The 23,484-nt window shown below is 45.0% G+C and overlaps 1 protein-coding gene across 3 annotated transcripts in view; it reads left to right on the forward strand.

Moving 5' to 3' along the window:
* The window catches only part of Pappa2 (pappalysin 2), a 250,763-nt gene extending 237,235 nt beyond the window's left edge, over positions 1–13,528 (forward strand). For all 3 annotated transcript variants that reach the window (XM_005319772.4, XM_078022368.1, XM_040277300.2), the window contains 2 exons: positions 8,051–8,149; positions 10,308–13,528. In XM_005319772.4, coding sequence (XP_005319829.2) covers positions 8,051–8,149; positions 10,308–10,382 — 174 coding nt within the window. In that variant the 3' untranslated portion in view covers positions 10,383–13,528. The remainder of the gene's footprint in view (positions 1–8,050; positions 8,150–10,307) is intronic.
* Positions 13,529–23,484: the final 9,956 nt, after the last annotated feature.

Here is a 23,484-nt window from a genome sequence, read left to right on the forward strand (position 1 = left end):
ACTTTTGCTTATAGCTGTTTGCACAATTGACCTTTGGCCTTCAAGGAGATATTCTGCAGTTTCACCTGGTAACCCAGAAGTCCTTGGCATCTTAGCAACTAATGACTTAGCCAAGGCCTGGATTTGAGTCATGAAGACTTTGGGGCTGATGAGCAGATTTCCTAGCTCCCAAGTGAGCCAGCCAACCTGTGCAGCATAGCATGACTGTGGCATTCCCTATCAGTCCTTGCAGAGTCTCCATATGAAATATCAGCCAAGTCACTTATAATTCCCTGCCTTGCAAGGGCCAAAACATAGTCGTCTGTTCCTTGATTACGGATTTGCAAATGTTCCCAGACTAGCCCTGGTTTGCTGCCTTCTTTCTGCTCGAGTTTTTCATCTCTTTCTGTTTTGGGTCCCTCGGGAGTTTCCCTTCCTTTCTTAAGATCCCAGCTGTAGAACCAAGGGAATGTTGTTAAATTTTATTCAGCATTTTTAGATGGTTTATAGAGGGAGAACTTTCAGATGGTGTATTCTACTATTTCTTCTACTTCCATAAATGGATACATACAAGACTCTGTACCTAGTAGAAATATACAAATATGCATATATATACATTATGTATAGATATATGTATACAAATCTTGCTCAGCTCCAGTGTGCACAGTGTCTATATTTATAAGAAGAAAGAGGAGCTAGGATGTAGCTGTATATCTGGATTCTATTCCCAAAAACACACAAAAAAAGTAAATATAATAAGAAGAAAAGTGCCAGATGCCCTTAAAAGTAGACCTGAGTCTAAATTATGTAATTCTTATAGAGCAGCATGCCCAGCAGATTTTCTAACAGTAGAGGAATAATGGAAAGGAAGGGGTCTGGACATAAAGAGTATTCCTGCTTCATGATAAAGTTAACTTCCCCCTTCAAATAGGGCAATCCTATTAATTTATCTGTTGAAAAAAATACTACATGAGGCACTGAACTAGAGGCCTTTGATAGTGTATTTGGATAGTATAGCTTGAGCTTTTGATTGATAGTATATTTGGACTATGAAGTTTGGTAATGCACCTACATGAACTATACCATAGTAACTGGAGGCAGGAAAAACTTTGGATCCAGGAAGATGGATGAGATATTCCAGAGGAAGTTGTAGCTAAGGAAATATTCCTTTCCAATCTACTCCAAGGTATCTATTTTAATCATACGTTTTCCAAGATGGTAGCAAACCCAAAGATATGACTTCACGGGATGCACCCATCCCATGGGGTGAGCCCTGGAAAAGTGCAAGAGGGCCATCCCTTCCTTCCCTCAAAGGACTGCAGTGAGCAGCCAGCACCTGCTTTTAGCACTCTTAGGCCTAGAAGTAATGCTCTGGGTTGCAAGCAGCTCTTGATGTGCATGGAGCCCAATGTTGCTTCTTCCTAGAGACATGGGTCTCTAGAGAATGATGGGTCTACCAAGTCCCATGCTTCAGAGAAACTAGAGTGCCAGGGAGCTTATTTGGGATAAAACTAGACCCACAATTGAGGAAAAGAGAAATGAGGCTGTGAGCCCCAGGGGAATTGAGATTATGATTTTTCTTTGTCTCTGTGTTGGATTGATAGATTCATTTTGCACAAATGCCCCATGTATGTGTTATTCATCACAACCAAAATACCTGACAAGGGGCTGGGGTTGTGGCTCAGTGGTAGAGCACTTGCCTAGCATGGGTGAGGCCCTGGGTTTCATCCTCAGCACCACATAAAAAATAAGTAGATAGATAAGTAAAATAAAGGTAATTTTTTTAAAGCCTGACAAGAACAATTTAGAGGGGAAAATGATTATTTTGAGCTCATGATTTCAGAGATTTGGTCATAGTCATCTGACTTCATCACTCTGGGCCTTCGGTGAGGGAAGCATCATGGTGGAAGGGTGTGGTAGAAGAAAGCTCCTGGGCTCATGGTGGCTTGGAATAAGAAATAGAGCTAGGACCCAGGGAGGAATATAAACCCCAAAAGTATTCTTCCTCTAGTGACCTACTTAAGTCACACCCCACCTGCCTACAGTTGTTGCCAGGTAGTCAATCCATATTATTAATCCATCAAATGGATTAACCCACACTGATAAGGTTAAAACTCTCACAATGCAATCATTTTACCTCCTGCATTAACACAGGAGGTTTTGGAGAGTACCTCATATCAAACTTGTAATGATTTCTAAATCCCCTTTGTAGAGACACCAAAGGAATTTAAGTTGCCCTTTGTTCCCAACAAATTAAATGCATAGTGAAATCATCAGATAGTGTTCATGTGGCTTCACAGAGAGAACACCAGACGAGGAATGAAGGAATTGGCTCTGTTCCCAGGTTTGCCACTAATTATCCTTAAACACAAGGCAGTTCACTTTTTTAAGACTCCATTTCATCATTTATAAAATGAAGGTTTTATACAAATAGTCTTCAAGGCTCATCTATCTATGTCCCTTTGGGGTGCAGGGAGGACAACTCTCTTTGACATAATGATTTCATTTCATTTGGATATATACCCTGTAGTGGGATTGCTAGATTGTATGATAGTTCTATTTCTATTTAAAATTTTTTAATTAGTGTACTGTTGTTATTCATAATAGTGGGGTCCATTTGACATAATCATACATGCATGGAATATAATTGGCTCCATTTCACTCCTCAATGCATCCTCTTTCCCCTCCACTCCTCCCTCCCCCTTTTCCACTTCCTCTACTACTACTGGCCTTCCACTTCTTATTTAGTGCTTTATAGATATACATAAAGTTGGAATTGACTGTTGTATATTCATTGCATAAGTTTGTCAGTTTCGTTCTGCAATTTGTTCCTTTCCTGTTCCCCTCCTCCCCCTCAGTCCCCTTTCTCTACTCCACTGATCTCTCCTGGGTCTTCATGGGATCTGCTCCCCCCCACACTTATTTTGCTCTAGCTTCTACATATGAGTGAAACACTTGACCCTCAACTTTCCATGTCTGGCTTATTTAAATTAGCATGATGCTCTCCATCCATCTGCCAGAAAATGCCATCATTTCATTCCTCCTTATGACTGAGTAAAACTCCATTGTGTATATCACCACATTTTCTTTATCAGTTCATCTGTTGATGGGCACCTGGGCTGGTTTCATAACCTGGCTGTTGTGAGTTGTGCTGCTGTGGTCATTGATGGGCCTGTGTCCCTGTGGCATGCTGAGGCGCCTCCATGCTATTTTTCACAATGCTTGTACTATTTACATTCCTACCAAAAGTAAGCAAGGATTCCCTTTGCTCCATATCACTGCAAGCACTTGTGATTTTCTGTCTTATTGAGAAGCAAGTAGTGTCCTTGAAGGCCCTCCAACGTCCCCCAAGTTTTGCCTGAGATCCCAAGAGAGGTCCTGTAATAGGACTCCCCCTTTTATATTCTTTGCTGTCTTTGGGTAGGAAGCCCAGGCAGGACAGACGCAGTAGGCGGAAACATGGTGTCTGTTTTGTGCTATTACAGAAAAATTACTTAAGGAAATTTAAAATGAGCAGAAATTTACTGGCTCACTTTTCTAGTAGCTAAGAAATCCAAAGTCAAGGGGCCAGCATCTGGTGAGGCTTACTCATGGCAGAGGTGGAAGGATGACAGAAGGTAGGGTAGGGCAAGGGAGAGGGCAAATGTGTCCTTTCATGAGGAGCTCTTGCCTTTGATAAAAGCATTAATCCCTTCATGTTTTAGTCAGCTTTATTTCACTGTGACCAAAAGAACTGACAGGAACAAAGTAGAGGAGGAAAAGTTAATTTGGGCTCATGGTTCTAGAGGTTTCAGTCCATAGATGGTCAACTCTTAGCTCCGGGCCCCGGTAAGGCAGCGCATCCTGGTGGAAGGGCGTGGTGGAGGAAAGCAGGCTCGTGACGTGGCATCAGGACCTAGAGGGAGCTCTGTTGTCCAGACGCAAAATAAAGGCCCACCTGCCTTGACTTGCCTCCTCCAATCTGGCTACCTGCCTACAATTTTCACCCAGTTAATCCACATCAGTGGATTTTCCCACCAATCAGGACACAACTTTAATACTTTAGTCATTTCACCTCAGGACCTTTTCGTATTCTCTCACATGAGCTTTAGGGGACACCTCATATCCAAACCACAACACTTCATGAAGACAGAATCTTCATGCCCAATTACCTCTTGAAACTCCTCACTTCTTCATATTGTTGCAATGGCAATTACATCAACACATATTGGAGCATAAATATTCAACCCACATGGGATGAGAAGGAGAATGACAATCAGACAGAATGTCACCATTCACTGAAGCACTGAAGAAAAAGGGAAGTAGTGCACAGATTCATCTACTGTACCTAGAGCTTCATCCTGCTGCAAGGGCTCCTCCAGATGCCGTGCCACAGCCACTTTGGAAAAGGACTTCTTTGGGGCCTGCTGTAGCCTAGTGAATGTGAAGAAATGGATGTGGGTCTGATTTGTTACTCTCAAAATTGGGAAGTTGGATAGAAAAACTGGTGTTTGGCATCAGGTGAAGATATGCTTAACCTCTCCTTGTCTGAAACACTCCCTGACTAACAGAACAGGATTCTCCCTCACACCTTACCTACAGGGAGACAGTTCCTTTTGGCTGAGATCCCAACCTGTAAGTGAGCAGAGAAGAAGGTCTGAAGAGCAGGTAGCCTTCCTAAAACCTCAGTGTGATCTCCAGTGCTATTGCAATATGTGGAAGAAAAATGCCCTTAATCCGATTCGAGTAAGGGAGGTTTTATTAGCCAATCAAAGTTTGAGGAGCTTCCCTGAGGGTGGGCTCTGGGATGGGCAGCCTGGGACTCCCCCTGCCCCTCTATTTTCATCCTCTCCTCCCTCTTAGACCGCCTCCTCTTCAGAATTTCCCAGCCCTAGGCAGAACCAACCTCTGACAGCCGACTCTCCCACTCCCAAGACCCCAATTAAGTTTTCTCCACTTCTTGATGCTAGCTCTGAGCTACCACACTTAGCTAAAATTTCTTACAGTGGGTTTCCTCAAGGGGCAGAATCATGTTTTAATTATCTCCGTGTCCCCATATTAGTACCTCGCCCATGTAAGCACAGAGTAAAGAACATAGAGAGATTAAATGAATAGCTACAACCACAGGCATCACAGAGGACACCATCTCTGCTCTCACCCTATGGCAAAGAAGCTTTAAAAAGGAACTTCCACTGGGCCAAAGGGGCTGCCCTTGCCCTGCTATAAGGATGCTCTGCTGTGAGAATAGCATTAATACATAAAGACGAAATTATGTGCACATCTGGGAAGTTTCCAAAGTGGTACGGTAGTGTGGACGGAGAGCCTTTCCTGCAAGTGTACCGTGATTCACACACAGCCATCCATTTGGCCACCTTGATGTCCTGGAACACAGCTAACTCTGGAGGCTGGCATGACAGGCCTTCCTGTGATGGCTATGTGTACTCTCAGTGGTTAAAAGGCAGATAAACAGGTATTTCCTAAACATTTTTTCCTTTATCAAGATACTTGAAATAAAAATGGAAAAGGGGCCCATAAAGAATAAGCTTCAGGTATTTGAAAAATGCACTTGGTGTTATGGGAAAAAGTAAGCATATGTTTGTGTGGCGAAACTCAGCCACATACACAGTGTGCCTAGAGAGCAAGCCCAGGACCCTCCCTTGGGACGTGTCCTGGAAGCAGTGGTGGCCCAGATCTGACACCTTGCAGTCATTGAGGTTGGAATCTCCTACTCTACATCCAGTCTTCAGAGGCTTTCAAACTTTGGATCAATTAGTCATTTTCCCTCCTAATTTTCCATTGTAACTTTGTACTCAAGCTGTCAAGCGTCCCAGGCACATGTTGCCATAGGAGACTCTGTTTGTTGAGGGTGGAGTGGTTGATTTTGGCAGGTTGGGGAGGAGCAATTAATTCTAATAGGTATAGAGTACATTAAATACATGGGTCTTTTTAACCTTTGCTCTGTATTTCTGCTCCTTTTCATAAATTTTCTTCTCTTCCCAAATGATCATTTAAAAGTTGAAAAGAAGGAGCTTCTAGAAATCATTTGGGGTCATCACAGTAGAAGTCTAATGGGATATAGAAGAGCTCACATTGACCATGACTGCCCTTTTCAAAATACCTTCCCTAGTGTTCTTGGGATAAGAAGCCCTCTGTGGTGAGGCCTCTGCAAATCAAGATTTCTCAGCATTCCTTACTCAACCCATTCAAAGTGAAGGTTGTTTTTATGAAAAGGAAGACATCTTTAGACCCACCTTTAATTCTCCATTTGAAGAACATACTTACATGTGTATAAGAAAAGTGTTTTGGATGTTCTTTAAATTTTTATAGAAAATTACATGGAAAAGAAAAAAAAGGAACAGATGAAGTTTTTGTCAATGTGTCAGTCCAGGTAGGAGGAGAAGAAACAGATGTAGTGTTAGATGAGAAAAATATTCTCTAAACACTTGAAAAAGGCCTAGGAAACTCTGGGGAATCTCAGCAGATATCTGGTCCTCCCAGGAGGATCCAAGAGCATCCACAGGATGTGCCAATTGTATTTTAACTCTGATTATTTGGCTGCAAGTTTAGACCCAAGTCCTGAATGTACATTTAGTCCAAGTTCTCTAGAACTGGAGGGACAGGCTCCATTGTTAAAGACAAACGCCCATCTCGAAATCTTTGTCTTGCATCCCAGAGTGCCCTGTGTTGAAAACAGAATTCATTCTCACTTCCTGCTCTCCGCTGACATTGCCATACAGATGTGCAGCAGCTGTTGTGCTCCACACATGCGCAGCAGCTTTGCAGAGGTTGGCAACCCGGTCTGCATCTGGAATGGGCTGTGCAAATGAGCTCAGGGCCCCACAGAATACATCAAAACGTTGAAGTAATCGCTGGGACGAGTCTGTTCTGACATAGCTCAATTGCTGAAAATTATTTAATGATCATTTCTGAGTTCAGTGATCTATCTCATCAAAGCCCAGTGAAATAGGGAATAATCCTTCTCTTTGACATTTAGGGAGGCCACAGGGAGAGAAAGTGATTTGAACATGGAAACTGGGAGGTGACCTTAGAATCCCAGTTTTGTGACCCAAACAGTTTGTGTGCAAGATGCGCGCTGAGGCTTTACAGTTGGGCGTGAGCTCAGGACAGTGAGCAGCCGCTGCACCTGAGAAGGTGGGCTGCCTGCCTGCTGCCCAGGGTGCTGTGGGCCGTGCTCCCCTCAGAGGTGGTTCCCTAGAGAGGCACTTGTGGGCTGCTGAGCTATTTGTAACTGCTCGTTGCTGTTCTTATCACACATTCCCTTCGGGGGTGAAACACTCCATTAACTCTGGTTTCTTCTGGGCCCCTTTCCCATTTTGGTTCCTGTTAACTGGCAGCAGTAAGAGGGGTGAGTGAAACAGTTTCACTTTCTCTGCTCTAACCCTGGGCCAAGCTGCTGGGCATCAGGTGGCTGCGTGTGTGGGAACATTCCTGTGCTAGCCCTGGTGCCCTCAACACTAGGACCACTGCACTCAGGACAGACATCATTGCAGTCTTTAGAACACCCAATGACTGCTAGAGTTTCTTAAGCACCAGTCCTGAGAGCACCAGGTGACAGGCCAGGGATTGTGGTCCTCAAGGTGGGAGGAGCTGCAGAAAGCCAAGCTATGTGCCAAGCACTGCCTGAGCCCAGCTGCTAGCTGTGTGACCAGACAATTCCTATCATCTCTATGTACCTCTGGTTTCTCATTGAAAAAGTGGGACTTTTAAAGCGAATCCTGTCTAATACACAGACCTTTTCTTAGGTCAACAAAGCTAAAATGTGTGAACCTTTTTGTAATCTACATATTATAAAGACCTAGTATTTATAAGAAGGCAAAAAAAGTTGATCAAGGAATTTAATGAGCATCCCAGACCTTACAGTAGGACAGGAGCAGGTTCTGCAAGAGAAATCTGACAATTGCTTAGGCCCGATGGTCTTATCTCAAGGTTTTTCCACCTCTTGAGGATGTGTCCTGCTCCTTAGGTGCTCATCCATAGTCTCTCTGGAGCTCCATGGGGGGCTGGGGTCGAGGAGTGGGAAAGAGGGCCAGAGATAGCAAAACCGCACTGGACTCTGACCTTCTCCTTACAGCCTTTTCAAGCAGATGGTTGGTGTGACACGATCAACAACCGGGCCTACTGCCACTATGATGGAGGAGACTGCTGCTCTTCTACACTCTCCTCCAAGAAGGTACGTGAGGGTGCCTGGGGACAGCATGGGGACAGTGGAAGGAAGGCAGGTTCTCTGGCCAGCTCTGCTTCACAGTGCAGCAGACTTGATTTTTAATCCCCAAGAGAATGATAATGACATTAGAAGTTATAAACATTGGAATGTCTAAAGTGACAAGATTGAGGGTAACAGTCTTTAGTATAGGGTCTTAGAAAACACCAGTCCTTTAAATTGTCAATCATAAATGCAATGGCTTTTTCTAATGAAAGTCTCATATCTGCTCATCATTGTCTGGGAAATTCTTCTATAGGCAGGGAAAACAATGGTTTCTGGCCCTTAAGGATACTGGGTTACCAGTGAAGTGCTTCCCCTCTATCATTCATCTTCATAATTAAATTAATAGTCAGATGGCGTCATACAGCGGTATTGCAGGCACGTTCATCGGCTGCTGAGCACCACCTGGAGTGCTCTCTGAACCAGACCATAGTCGTAATCCCCTTCTTGATGCCCCTGATTGCTGTTATGCTTGGCTCTGCTAAATTTATAGACAGGCTCAAGTGAAGTCTATAAAATTAAATAGGCTGAAATTTTATAATAAAATAGGTAAAAATCCAAGTGCTCTAAAGATATTTGAAGCTAGTTGTCGAGCTTGATGAATCAGAAAAATGCAGCCATTATTTCCTTCCTCGTACCTGTCTCCACAATAAAGTCATGCCTACCAAGGTCACCTATATGTGGATCTGAATACTTTCTCTTTCTTTGCTAATATATTTTGCTGAATCACTGTGTGCTGGGCACTATTTTCACCATTTAAATGAACTAACTTATTCAGTACAAAGCATGTAGGGGCTCATCATATCACTATTTAATTTGGCCCTCATTTGCTCTAAAAATCAATAAATCCTGAACTAAGAGAAACAGATCAAGAGCTTGGGCCACAGGTCAGAAATCAGGCCAGCTGGTTCTGTTCCACCTTGTGAAAATAACTGGGGACAGAGACCATCTTTCTTATACAGGAAGCTTGGATTCTGGAGGAAGAAGTCAGGCAGCTCACCCCCTCTCACTCTGCAAACCTATGACTTATCTTTAGTGGACGCCAGTGCCTGTCACTCACAAGAACTGGAGTGTAGAGGAACACCCTCTCTGTTGATTACTACATCACACTTTACTTCATTTGTGCAAATATGCTGGGATACTTCCCCAAACAACCCCACCCATTCTCTAATCCACTTGCCCAATCCCGAGCCCATCTCTCCAGTGTTCTTGGACCAGTCTTGTACATGATATGTCTATTCAATTTTATCTCATTTGATTGCCAGTGGCCAGAGGGTAAAATATCTAACTTTTTTAAATTAATTTTTTATTTGTTTTAATTAGTTATACATGACAGTAGAATGCATTTATGCATTTTGATCTTTTACACCATGTTTCCAAAATGTCCAGTTCTCTTTGATGCTGGTTATAGACACTCAAATAGGGTGCTCATCTGCTGGTATCAGTGAAAGCAGAAAGAAGACAACTTTTGCTTGACCACTCCTGGCACAAAGAAGGGAGAATTACACAAAAGGAAGCAATACCACCACAAAGAGTGAGTGGGTGGCACCATGCCAAAGCATATCCTGGGCTCAGGAGAGCAAGACTTCATGTGTTTAGAGATATCAAAGATGATCCTAGTGCCCCAAGAGCACTGAAGAGTGGAGCCAGAGAGACAATCTCCAGAGCTGGCTTTCCACATAGTCCTTCCACTGTCCTGAGTTAAAACAGGTAGCCCTGCCTTCCCTAGGAGGGAATGAGCCAACATCAATCCCTCCAACACTCAGGAATATTGTGACGATGTTAACAGCAACAAAAACAATAGTGTAAGACATACGAGGTATCATTAGAAGTAGTCACTTTAGGTGTCTGGCCATGATGAGCATCTCACACCCTTCAGTTCACTTAAACCACACACTCTGTTTCTGTCGTCCTTCTCACTCTCTGTATGGAGAAAGCAAAGTGAAGAAGGACAATCTTGTCTGAAATGACATGGTCTGAAATGACTGAGTGTTCATTCCAGCTCTGTGATACTGAATTGTGATCCTACTTCTTCCAGGATCGAGTGAGAACCGTGGAAGCCAGTGGAAACATGTGGCACCTGGCACACACACCCGTTATTTCAACTTCTCTTTCCTTCCCCTAGGTCATTCCATTTGCTGCTGACTGTGACCAGGATGAGTGCACCTGCCGAGACCCCAAGGCAGAAGAAAATCAGTAACTGTGGGAGCTGGGACTGAGCCCGTCCCTCCTCTGCCCTGGAGGCAGGCAGAGTGAGAGGCCTCCACAGGAAGAAACACAGGGCAGGTGAAGGAGAAAGGTCACCAAGTGGAGAAAGGAGAGCGTGTGGACCATCTGTTAAGAAACACGAGAGGATATTTATAGGTGTCAACTAACATATCAACTAGTCCAAGTAGGGAAAAATTATAGGCAAAAGTTTCTTTAAACTGGCAGTTGATTAAAAGAGGAAGGAGAAATCAGATAGATAAACAAGGACCCTCCTCCCCATCAATATTCTACTCCACCCACCTTAGCTCCTGCCCGACTCCCCACTCTGCACCCCACTGACTGCTCAGCCCCACCAAACGTGTAATCTATTATCAGAATGCTAGAAGGAAAGTTGCCAGGGACACTCTGTCAATGCCCATTTCAAATGGATTGTCACCTTTCAGGGCTTGTCTGCTCTAAACTGGCCTTTCCCTTCCTTTTGTGTAGTCTCTCTTAAATAATGAGGTTAGTTAATAATTCTTTATAAGTATTTAAACATAATTATATAAATATATTATATATTATATTTTTTGCTGTTTACTAAGCTGAAAATTACCCATTGTTCCACACATGCTGCTGTGAAGTTCATGTCCAAAATGAATGCTGAGGCTTTGAGGACAGACACAAGTTCTTCTGCCATATTTCTATGTGTAGGGATTGGCAGGTTAAATGGGAAGTGGAGGAGAGGGAGATCAGATAGGATTCTGTATGCTAGCATGCCAGCTAATCATCTTTTTATGCCCTGGGAACTGGGCCCACTTAAAGGGGATGGGAGTTGGAATGATAGCACTAAAAGGCATGGGAAGTTGGGTGTGACATCCACTGGGGGTGGGTCCAGGGGAACAAGGCAGTGGTTCTTAAGCATCTATCAAAAAAGAATGTAGTGTTTCCTCCCCATTTCTCAGAATTGTCATCTGGATTTTCTACACTTTCATATGTGCCTATTCCAATGTGGCCATCCACCAGCCGGTCAGCAAGTTTGTGTTCGGGCTCATCCTCTGAGCACCAGGATCACAGAAACTCACACACTTTGTACTTGGCCTTTTTGTGAGAATTCCCCAAGCCTGTTCATCATGCACACCCACATCACTAGCTGTTGATCTTGCAGGGGAAAACGTTTTAAAAATGACCCAGGAGAAGGATGGGAAGAGATGGAAGAACATGTGGGGATGGAGGAGCCAAAGGAGGCCATGGAGAGGTGAGGGGTCAGGTTAAATCAGGGCCAAGAGTGACAGGATGGAACAAGTCAAGGAAATTTGGTCCTTGTTCCAAGACTCCAAAGTTCACAGTGGATCCTTTGAGCATTGCGGAGTCTTCAATGAATTTTATTCAAGTGGGTGCATAAAACCTGTGACCCAGAGATTTCAACTGGGCAAGCCATGGAAACAACATGGAGCAAGGCTGACACTCTGTGGGAGAAAGAAGAATTTCAACTATTTAGGGTCCATTTTGTTGTCTCTCTCCTTTCCTGGTGGATAGATGGGCAGCACATGGAGTGACTGCATTGGCCCTGCCTCTTTGCATCCTGGACTCTTTTGTTTTGTTTTTGCACATGGCCTATGGTAGTTATTTTTTTTTAATAGTTTCTGGGTTAGGCCTTGGGGAAAGAGAGGAAGGAGCCAATTTCTACTCAATGCTCAGTCTTACCTTAGGAAGGGCCTTGAGCCTGTTTCCTTCAGAGTTTCCTCTCCAGGGAAAACCAGGAACAGGCAAACCTTAGAGCTCAGCCATCGCCTCTACACTGTTGCTTTCTGTTCTGACCAAGTCTTCTACTCCTCTCATCAACACTGAAGCAATGGCTTTTCAAAAAACAAGGAAAACATTATCCACTACTATCAAAATATTATCCATACTCAGCACAAGAAATAATATCAGGGATGGAAAAAATGAAGATAGAGCAATCTGCACACATCTGTCTGTGTTGTGTGGAACAAAGGCTTCAGGCATTGGGAAGTGGGGGGCAGAGTTTGCACCCGAAAACCCCTTGTCCCCAGTATTCTAGCCACTAGGGAAACTGTAGCCTAAATACCGTTCTCTGCCTAGGTCACCCTTGGTGCCCCTAAGAAGACAAGAAATAGTCCTCATAGGTTTTAATATGGAAAGGACAATGGAAAAGTTTAGGTTCTCCATTTAAACATACAGATACACAAACTTTGCAAAATTGTTTTCTTGGGGAAAATATCCAAATTTCTCGACACATGTCAAGCTCTGTTTTGGGCAATCCTTCCTGCTACTGAGGCAGAGCCCTCGTTATCTTGGGCGTTACCCAGCCCAGGGAGACCTGACCTCCAATAAGAAACAAGGAGCCTGTGAATCGGGCCAGCAGGCGCTGGGATTCATCTCTCCATAAGACTAATGGTGAGAAGGTTTCTGTCTTATACTTCATTTTAAAGTACTTTGCTCTCTGTTGGTAACATCTGCAATTTACTCACCACCACCCTGAGAAATAGAGAGGACAATTCCCAGTGTGAGCAGGCTGAGGCTGAGGCTGCCCAGCTGTGGGCATTCAGAGGTGGCAGGTTCTCCCAGTCCTTCTCACTGGCCAAGTGTTGTGAGCACCTTAGGTCACCGAGAGTCAAAGTACCGGTATCATGGCCACAGATCCCAGGGACAACTCACACTTGCTCTATGTGTTGGTTTTTCTGCTGCTCTTACCCACCTATGAGGTCATTGAAGGCCTTTCCCAGGGACTCTTCTGTTTCTTGGTTCCAAAATCACTCTCTGTCTCTTCTTTTTCCTAGCAGTAAGGGGCACTAGTGCCCAGGTTGCCTAGGGCTGGTTGACTCCAATGACTATCATGGCAGCCTCCAATCAGAGAGAGACAGAGGAGAAGTTAGAGTAGGGAGAATGGACAGAGTCCAACAGGAAAAGACATCAGGAGCCCTTCTCGATGCCCCCTCCCATCCCTCCACTGTACAGCATTGGACTTGACACTTCTATTCTGTGTGATCACTATTGAGTGTGTCAGTCAGCACCAAGGGGACAGTTTGATTGAAAACATAGTGAAAGGAGCTGATCTACTGTATTGTAACGTAAAACAGCTACAGCCAGTTATTTTGTAAGATTATAAGATGTTCATTAAAAAATCAGCACACAAAATGTAAAGTGTGTTTGGTGTTTTTCTCTTTGTTTGAATCATTCCATCACTTCTGAATCACTTTCCATTGGCCCCTGCCAGGTCTGGGTATCAGTCATTGGTTATGAGTGGATGGATGGTTCCTTTCAGTCATTTAAAAACTATTTTTTAAGTAAATAGGTTGTGTAAGGAAAATGAACATGAAAATTCACAAGAGGTGATATATACAAAAGTCGAGTACTTAGTGATGATGTCAAATGCCTCAGGAGTTGTGAAAAAATGTGCAAAAATTGTTTATAGTTCAGAGGAAATAATCCTTGCCCCTAGATGCCAAAGGTAGGAGGCATTTGGAGGCTGATATGTGAAGGACACATATAATTTGATAGGCAGAAATTGGGGGGTAAAGAATAGAGTTGAAGATGTGAGAGGGTTGTGCATTATTGGATATCTCTGGAAGGTAGAACCAACAAGTTCACATGTACCCTATATTAGGGAATTAAACAACCTGTTTAATTCCAATGACAGTTCTGAACATCACAAAGTCTCACTTGTCAGATGAGAACAGCAAGCCCCAGCCTAGAGGAGAAAGTTCTTCTGGGTCACATGATTAGACATGATTAAGTCAGTTCTAGCCTGGTCTGTGGAACTCCAAGACACATGAAGAGAAAAAAAACTGGTGATAAGTAAGATGGGAGAGTTGAAAAGTGTGTTGGGGTGGGCATTACTGACAGAAAAGGGAAGCCCAGAGGTGCAGGCCTGCAGACCAAGAGCATGGGCTCGCTTGGTTATAAACTTGGTCTGAACACCAGGTAAATAATTGGTTGGGAATGTTATATGAAGCAGTGTTCACCTCTCTGGAGGAGGCTTCTGTAGCTGGGTCAGCATGGCTCTAAGCTCCCTGGCCATGCCAGGCCCCATCTAGCTTCTTGAAAGGCCAAGGCGGGCAGCAACACACCTATCAGCCGTTTGTTTGGAAAGACCTGTAGACAAGATTGTTGAAAATATGAGCTTGTAAGTTGGGAAAGAAATTTCTGGTTGGAAATAAACATTTTATAGTGAAAAGAACCTAACCTGACTTTCTCTCTAACGATTTGCAAAGTGCTTTATATGCTTTATGGCTATCCATGGGCTAAGCAGAGCAAGGGCAGTTTTGTTTTGTTTTTTCCATTTTACAGATGAAGAAACTGAGAGCCAGGTCACTGGAAAGTGTAAATCCATGTATCTAAGTTCAGGTTGCCATGGGGATGTGAGGTGCTTTCCACTACACCTTATTCAGCCTGTTGGGCCCAAGAGGGAGCCCAGATCCAGTAGCAGGGGGAACATCTCACATCTTTTCACCTGCTTATGTTTCAGGTGCTCATTGCTTTCCTGTGGCTTTCTTAGCAGCTGGGTCCATCCACTTCCTCTGCTGCCTGTTATCCATGGTTTATGGCAGGAAAACTGAGGGCAACCCTTCTGCAGCACCTTCCAGAGCTCTTTCCTCATGCCAGGCCTGAGTGTAAGCAGATGCCCTTGTGCATTTCAGTCAAGACAGCTGGACAGAAACATCTGGCAAAGCTGCCTTCTTCTTAGTAGTTTCCCCAGGGAGAGTCCTGGACAGAGACTTTAGAGCTCTGGTTTCCATTGACTCACAAACTTAAATGATCTGGGGAGCCATCTATAGCTGGGGGGACTCACTATGCTTAGATTTAGGGCATCCAGATGATGAGCAGTTCCTGGAGGGGAAGATAATGAGAAGATTTAACACTAAAAATAGTGCCAGGGCATCTCTGGAGCTGGCTTTGGGTCATCTCTTTTTATATCACCCCAGAAAGATCACGGGGCTCCTGATATTTCAGGTTTCACAATGTTTGGCCCAGAAGAAGAGGAGGGGGTAGTGATGAAATCCTTTATCTCACAATGATCTATGCCAATAAAGCCTTCGACATAGGCCTTGAATATTTTCCCTGGAAAAAGACAAAACTAGTTTAAAGAATTGATGGATATCCTCAAGCCAGCTGTGGTCTGAGCCCACCTGGGCTTGAGTGAACATTTTCTGGCAGAATCCAGTGTGCTGGTCAATGTAGGAGTGTATGCTGCTCATTTCGGCCCTTGCTCTTGATCGTTTTGCCTTTTCAGATCCTGCCAGTAGATCTTCAGTTCACCTTGCTCAGCGTTGGTAAGAACTAGTGTGACAATGGCAGAGAGCCTTCTTGAAAGAAGCCTACCAGTCTAATGTGGTTAACATTTCCAAGGAACATTAGAAAAGCATTTCTGAGCTCTGAAAGATAGTTCAGCATAACAGCAATAGTTCCCAGTAACTGCAGTTTGCTAATGGTTTTTCAAATCAAATTTTCTCCTAAGGATAATTTAATGTAGACAAGCTTCCTTTTCTTTGTCTTTATCCACATAAAAGTCACTTATTTGAATGCAAAATATAAAAGCAAATAAAGGAAGAGTGTGAACTTTTTAATGACTGTCAATTGTATTGTATCAATTTGCTTTTTCTCTCCATTAGCTAACTGCTATCTGAAGGGAGTTGCCTTTTACAAATGTTTATAAACACACAAGTCAAATACTTAAATCTCACAAAAGACTGTCAAAGTTAGAAAATTTCCCCATATTACAATTTACGTGCAATTCAAAGTGTTTTCTAAATAGTGTCAGGGCACAAACAACTTCCAAGTATTGACTTGGTTAGTGGTAGTTCAATGGCTTTAGAATGACCTGTATGAGAGTCCCTTCAGCTTTTCAAAATACTCAAGTAGTCTCCATGCTGGGAAACATTGCTAATGGACTCAGAACTGCTCATCTTCTCTCCCATAGGGAGACAGAAGGCAAGAATGACTCTGTCTGGATCTTGAAAGCCAATTCGTAGGAGGGATTGGTGATCTGAGACCCACAGGCAGCAGCATGGCGATCTGCTAGGATGGGAAGCCGAAGCTGTCAAGCCTAATGAATTGGATTTAAATTCTGGCTCCAATACTAACTAGATAGTCATAAGGTTACTAAATCTTGCTAAGCCTCATTTTCCTAAATACTTACCTTTGCAGCACTCTGCCCAGCCCAGGGCCTAAATAACACCAGATGAGCAGGCTCAAAGATTGGGTGGTGGAGGCAATGAGAAGTTTGAAGGATGATATCAGGCATGATGCACATTCCTCTAATTCAGCTACTGAAGAGGCTGAGGAAGGAGAATTAACAAGTTTGAGCCCAGCCTCAACAATTTAGCAAGACCTTTTCTCAAAAATAAAAGGCAAAGATGATGGGGAATGTAGTTCAGTGGTAAAGTGCCCCTGTGTTCAACCAAAAATATTTAATGGTGGAGAGGAGCAGGGAGCTGCCTTTAAAGAGGTTCTAAGACCCTTCACATTCTCAGACACCATGATACTCGGACATTAGAGGGTTTCTGAGCTGTAAGCCATCGTTCATTTTATTCTCAGGATGGTTAGAGCAGATGGAGATTCCTGAGTGGTTTGACTGCCAGAAGATGTTCAAACTCACTGATCCAGAGAGAAGCAAAGTGGATTTGTAGGGTAATAGTGGTAAAACTTGGCACTGAGAAAAAGGAAGTAGGATAAGGGCAAAAAAATGGAGTTCCAGCTTTTTTTCCAGAAAAGTGTTTGTAAACTCAGTTGGAATTGACCTGGAAAGTGGCATTCGCTATGTGGAATAGTGGTTGTCTCTTCAAAAGATGACCGAATCGCCGAATCTGTCATTTCTAGAACAGCACTGTCTGATGAACATTTGTAATGCTGTAATGTTTTAGGTCCGTGTTGTCCAGCGTAGAGGCCACAGGGCACATGTGGCCCTCTGGCCCTTGAAGTATGACTAATGAGAGAAAAGAATTGAATTTTAAATTTTTCTTAATTCCAATAATTTAAATGTAAATAAACCCGTACAGCTAGTGGTCCACACATGTATCATTCAATTTAAAAGATGCTCTGGGAATGATTTTTTAAACCATCCTACTTGTATCTCATGGCTGACATAAGGATATATCATGCTCACTTGTATATTTTGGGTTTTATTCTAGTAGTTCAGGAAAACAAATTAAATAAATCATCTACAAACTATATATCCAGAAACCTCAAACCATAAATTAGAAAGCAAATAAAAAGTCCTCCTTCATAAAACCTATGCATAATGTTCTTAGCAGATAAGGGAACAGAGTCGCCTCTGGCAGGTCAGACAGTGGCCCAATCATAATGGGTTGACATTTTGGGAAATCAGACAGTGGCTGGGGAGCAGGGAATCACTCAACATAAATGAGATCTGAGAAACGTTTAGAGAGGCACAAAGAAGGCTGTGGTGGCACAACCAGTGAGTGGTAGAGCCAGGAAATGGTTAGCAGTCAGGCTCTACCCACCCGCTGGGCTAGAAGGCTCCTTTTCCTGGAAACCATACACACAAAGCACTGTGCTTGGTTTTGTAGGTTCTCACACTTGAAAGGATCCCCCAAAGACCATAGTATTGACTATGACACTTCCCTCAATGAGTTGTCCTAAGTCACTTGAGTCAAGCCATGGCTGAGGACTCACTCACCAACCCTCAAAGCTGCACATTTCGTATTTGGCTTTCTCTGGCCTTCAGGGGGCAAAAAATACCCACCTGGCTGGTCATGTCATTGTTGCAGTTCAATATATTTTTATTGAGTACCTATGATGTGCCAGGCACTTAGAGATACAGTGGCAAAGGGACAGGGCCTCATCTCTGTCCTCAAGGACCTTGGAGACAAACTCCAGGAGACAGTGCACACCAATGGATCTGGAGCCAGCGCAGAGCCCTGAGGAAAATGAGGTGTGGCGAGGGGTGAGGAGGGTGGGCTGGGCAGTGCTGCTGAGTGCAGCCAAAGTCCCCAGTGCTTCTTGGAGATAGAAGGAAGTGAGGGAGGGAGCCAGGCACAGGACGGCCAGGGAGAGGTGGGCGACACCTCATGTAGGTGAGGAATAGAGCTGAAGGCAGCCTGGCTGGAGGGTGGGGTGTGGAGGTGAGGGCGGAGGAGTATGGAGGGTGGGGAGATCCTGGAGGGCCTCCGTACCCATGGTCACAGCCCGGCTTTCACTCAGAGGGACATGGTTTCCTACTCCCGCTTCTCTGTGCCTACACATGGCCACGGACACCTTCTTCTTTTTCACATTCGTCCTTCCCCTGTCTGTCTCCCCTGCACCCACCAGGGCATCCCCTCCTGAACAGCCCTTGCCAGTCCCCCTGTCCTGCTTCTTCCCCCATCGAATCCCTCCTGGCACATGGAGTCCACATCATTCCTCCTTTTTAAAACAGCTCTCAGGGAGTCCTGGTTTGCTCAGGGCAAGGAGTCTCCTCCTGTCCTTAAATGCCTGACCAGCTCGGCACAGCAGGACTTCCCACTGAGCTTCGGGGCTTCTGGGCATGAGTTCTGGGGCCCTGTTGCAGGGCGCCTCCCCAGCCCTGGAGCCCCCACAGTGGTGTGGGGCCACTCCCCAGCCTGTGGTCTTGCCCTCTGTCTCCACATGCAAAAAGTCCTGCCCCTTGTCTCAGCTGCTCCTCACATGTTCCTATTTCATGAAGCCTTTCTTCTTCCCCCATTTGATACTTATTGGTTCTTTGACCCTTATTTTTCTCTTTGGATAATCAGTGTACTTACTGGTAATTTTCTTAGCTTTACTGCTGTCCTTCCTGACGTTCAGATGTGAAATCTTTGAAGGAAGGTGGACGGACTCAGGGTTCCACTGAGCCTTTGTGAGGATTAGAAAAACATCCTTCAGTATAAACACAATTCAGTGTCAGAGACCAGGTCCTAAAAATCCTGTCTACACAAGCTGGACCTCTGGACAATTCAGGCCTTGGAGCAGGGAGCCTGGGCAGGACACAGCTCACACTCAGCTGGTGGCCCTGAGATGCTGTCTTACTCATTTTGGAATCTGGCACTGCCTTGCTTGATGTCTGCCCAGTGAAACACTAACATGTACGGAGCTGATTATCAACCCTGATTTTATGGATGTGAGTCAGTCAAAACAAGGTAATTTGTTTGTGTGTTTGGGGTTGGGGCGAGTGGGCCTGTGGACACTTGGGGTTTATGCTTTGACTGGTTCTCTACCAAGAGTTCAAGAAATGTTGGGAACACAAGGCCAACACAGAAGACTGGGTTTTGAGTGCAGAGCATCAAAATGACACCTTCCCCAGTTCACCATCAAATTCGGGTCTCGTCAATGGGTTTCATGTTGAGGCCCACTCATGCCCAGCTAACAGATGTGTCCACACGCCTCCGATTCAGGTGTGTCGCCACATGAGACAGGAAGAAAAAGCAGCAACTGCAGACCAGGCAAGAAGAGAATCTAGGAAGCAGCCTGACCTGAGACCAGGCTGGGTGATCTTGAGCAAAGCAGGCAGTGACATGAGATTCAGTTTTTCCTTCTGAGAAATGGAACTGAGAACTCCCAACCTAAACAGTCATTATGCAGATTGGGTACAGTGACTGCTGAGTGCCCATCATGAGCTGGCATAAGTGGTCATTATATTTCCTTTGGTAATTAGAAACGTCCTTGCTATAGAAGGGCCAAGCAGAACCAGAGTAGTAGGGGTGGAGGTCAGCTAGCTTCTGAATTTCTATGCACTTTTGTCCTAGAATGTCTTACTCTAATAGGCTGATTGATATTCTCCCCCCACCTACACACACACACACACACACACACACATACACACACACACATATGATTAAGTGTACCATGGACTTCTATATTTTAAATATAATTTCATGTAAAGCCATGCCACATTCCAGTTTGAGGCCCTATATTAAATAGTTAGAATGTGACCATGGTCCCAAATATTAAGGGAGGGAAAGTTTTTATATAAAAACTATTGTCAGCAAGACAATGTAATTTTCCAGCTATTTCAGAAGGTCAAGCCGGTGCCAGAGCATGTCCCAGGGCCCTGCTTGCGCAGCATGCTCACTAACGAATGATTGACACCCATGTGCAATAATGTTAGAGTAAACCAATTTGCCTCGGTGAGGTGCAGAGGGCCTGGCTGTGGTCCTGCTTGGGCAGAGTATCAAAGGTTCTCTCCAGGTTAGGGGAAGTTCCCAAAGGCCCCGAGGCATCTGTGTATTTCAGGCCTGAAGTGATCTTGGGTAGACATTCTGGGTACTATGTACTGATGTGTGCTCATACAGACTGTAGGCTTGAGGCCTGGTTTGAAACCCCAGCCCAGGAGAGCTGGGGCAGATGTCTTGGGGGGCCCATAGGTGCAGGGAGGGTTGAGTTTACATTTGCTGGCTTGTTAGGCTCATTCAAAGGGGTAACACTAGTAACCCTTGAAAGGACTTTCCCATGGTATAGATGGAGCTCCATAAACACTTACTAATAAACATCTGACAAACAATATTTATCAATGAGTGATGCTCTCCCTTCTTTTTCAATGAAGTGCCTCATATCACACTGTTATTATTTCAGATATACTAAAAATATCATCTCTACTTTCCAGTTTTTATCAGGCTACATATCAGACAAGATTTTCCTCTTTGGTAGTTGAGGCCAGTTAAGATGAGACAAGACAAAAAAGTTTGAGTCTGGAGAAAGGAAACGGGTGGAAAGACCTAGAGGTGAAGGCAAGAGCAGGCTCTGCTGACATCTGTTTCCCGGGCCTTCTAGGTCACCTGACCAGCCACTGACCTTGCTGCTACATTCTTGCAGGTTGTCTATGGACCACTGACTAGTGAGTTTTTGGGCTTCTGACACATGCCTGCCTGACCTCAGACTCTTTGTGCCTCTGCCACCCATGCCACACTGGTAACACATGTCTTCTCTTGGATCAAACTGGGAAGACCTTGAGATCCCAGGTCCACCCCGCAGCAGGAATCCTGTTCTCCTTTGAGAAGGGCACAAAGCAAAGGGAACAGCAGAAGTCAACTTCAGTAGGTGGAGAGGACTGTCAAAGCAGCTCCTCAGGCCCTGAGGAACGGGGCTCGGAGTTTGGGGGGAAGAAATCATTCATAGATGGAGCCTCTTTGGGCTCTGGAAGGAGTTTTCCAACTTTCTTCTGGGAGGCCCCGCTTTGTGGCTGGCGGTAGGAAAACCTACCCTGGGAGGCCTGCTTGTCTTTTCCAGTCCTGTCTTCATCCTGAGCATTCCTGAGAGGTACAGGCAGTCCCTGCTAGTGGCCTGGCCCCGGGCTCTGTGGGAAGGAATGCAGCTCCTCTCAGACATTCCAGTTGCTGCTCAAACCCAGTGGCACTTCATTAAGTCCCGGGCCACACCCTCTCCTCTGAGTGTTTGCTGGTTTGCCGTGGCAACCAAATACCCTTTCTGTATGTTCCCCTCCTTGCCACACATCAGTCAGTTCCATCACCAACACCTCCAGTGCAGGCCCCTTTCATTCCCTTCCTGGCTGCCAAGGGACACAGAGGCCACAGGGTGAGGATCAAAATATCTTCCCCTGCCCGATGCCCAAGGGTGAGACAGCTCAGAAGGTTGGAGGTCTGCGGTGCAGCAACTCACCTTCATTATGTAGACCCAGCTGGTCAGGATGAGTGTGTACCAACATTTCTGCTCCACAGCCTATGGATATCCAAGTGGCTGCTGTTAGTCTGTCTGAGAATAGGGCCTGGCTTAGAGGGTGGAGCTAATGGTTATACTGTGACTCTTACACCAGTATAGATCAAAACTCTGTGAGATCAGAGATGGGAGGAGTTCCAGAGTTCCATTTCTCTGTAAGCCAATAAACACATCTCACCAGGAGCCTTGACAGGGCATTGGCCAGCCCCACAGTCACTCCTTCCCTGGGGCAGAGAAGGACTGCTAGCGGCCTGGTTGCAGCAGCAAGACTTGGAAATGTAAAGATTGATGCATTTTGTCGTCCAGAGACTTCCAGTGTGGCTGCACACAAGAAGTGCATGTTCCCACTTCCTCTCCCTCCCAAACTAAACCAGCCAAGCCAAAACAATGGATGGATCGGTTTTGCTCTTGGTTTAGGGTTCTCTCCATATTGAATTCCTCAGAAGGAATGTGATTAAAGCCAGCCACAGGACAGCACTGCAGAGAGCCACACTTAACAGCTGTTTTCCCTTGGACAAGTTGCCTACAGTCTCCAAGTTGGAGTTGCCTCGTGGGTAGAGTATGGACAGTGGTAGTAATGTGCTCCCGTGCCTTTGGCAGAATTAGGTGACAGAAGCCATGTAAAAATGTGTATATGATGCAGCACATGATAAGCAATCAGTGAGTGTTAATTGGCTGCTGTTAAACAGCATCTTCAGCAACCAAAGACATTTCTGCCAGAGGGTAAAAACTCTTTGAGAAAGTTCAATGTCAAAAATTCAACCAGATCTTTGGTACATAAAAGGGATGCATAGTATGAACTTGAAATGCTACCTTCTTTTCCAACCACATTGTCAAGGAAAGCTACCTAGCAATGGTGAAACATGCGGCTCCTGTTCAGTGTGTCAATTGCCTTCAAGAGTTTCATCTCATTGGACCCTCAAGCTGCCTAGCGGTTAGCAAGCTGTTGTGTGGGGGCTCAGACCCACCCTTCTGGGCTTTCTTTGCGATGCTGCTGGGGGAACCCTGAAAACCTGGAGTCCTTTTGACAGTCAGTCCCATGTTAGGCCTTGTCAGCAAGAAGCACTTGAGGGAGACTGGTAGGAAGAGGAGTGCTGAGAGCCATAGCCAAGTAGGAATGACGCATGGCATTTTTGGTTGAAAGGTGACCCCAGCAAGCCATTGAGATGATAATGATTATGTTAAGATGTGCATTCAATTGGAGATTAGACCCCTGCTGTCTGCCTAGGCCTGCTACTTTGGAGCTCTCTTGGGACTCCGGAGAGTTCCCATTGGTTGGGGAAGTGCGGTAGGAGGGAATTCCGGAGGAGGGATTTCCTGTTGGTTTAGTGTGTCCCGGGAGAAGGCCACGTGCGTGCGTGGCATTCGCAGGAGGTTTGGAAATAAAGCTTGTTCCTGCTTGAGTGGCTCGTGATTTTGTGCCCAGCCAGACTGCGGCAGAGGAGTGAGAGGTTAGCTTGCTGTCC

Source organism: Ictidomys tridecemlineatus, chromosome 10 (genome assembly GCF_052094955.1).
Source record: "Ictidomys tridecemlineatus isolate mIctTri1 chromosome 10, mIctTri1.hap1, whole genome shotgun sequence".
NCBI classification, from domain to species: domain Eukaryota; kingdom Metazoa; phylum Chordata; class Mammalia; order Rodentia; family Sciuridae; genus Ictidomys; species Ictidomys tridecemlineatus.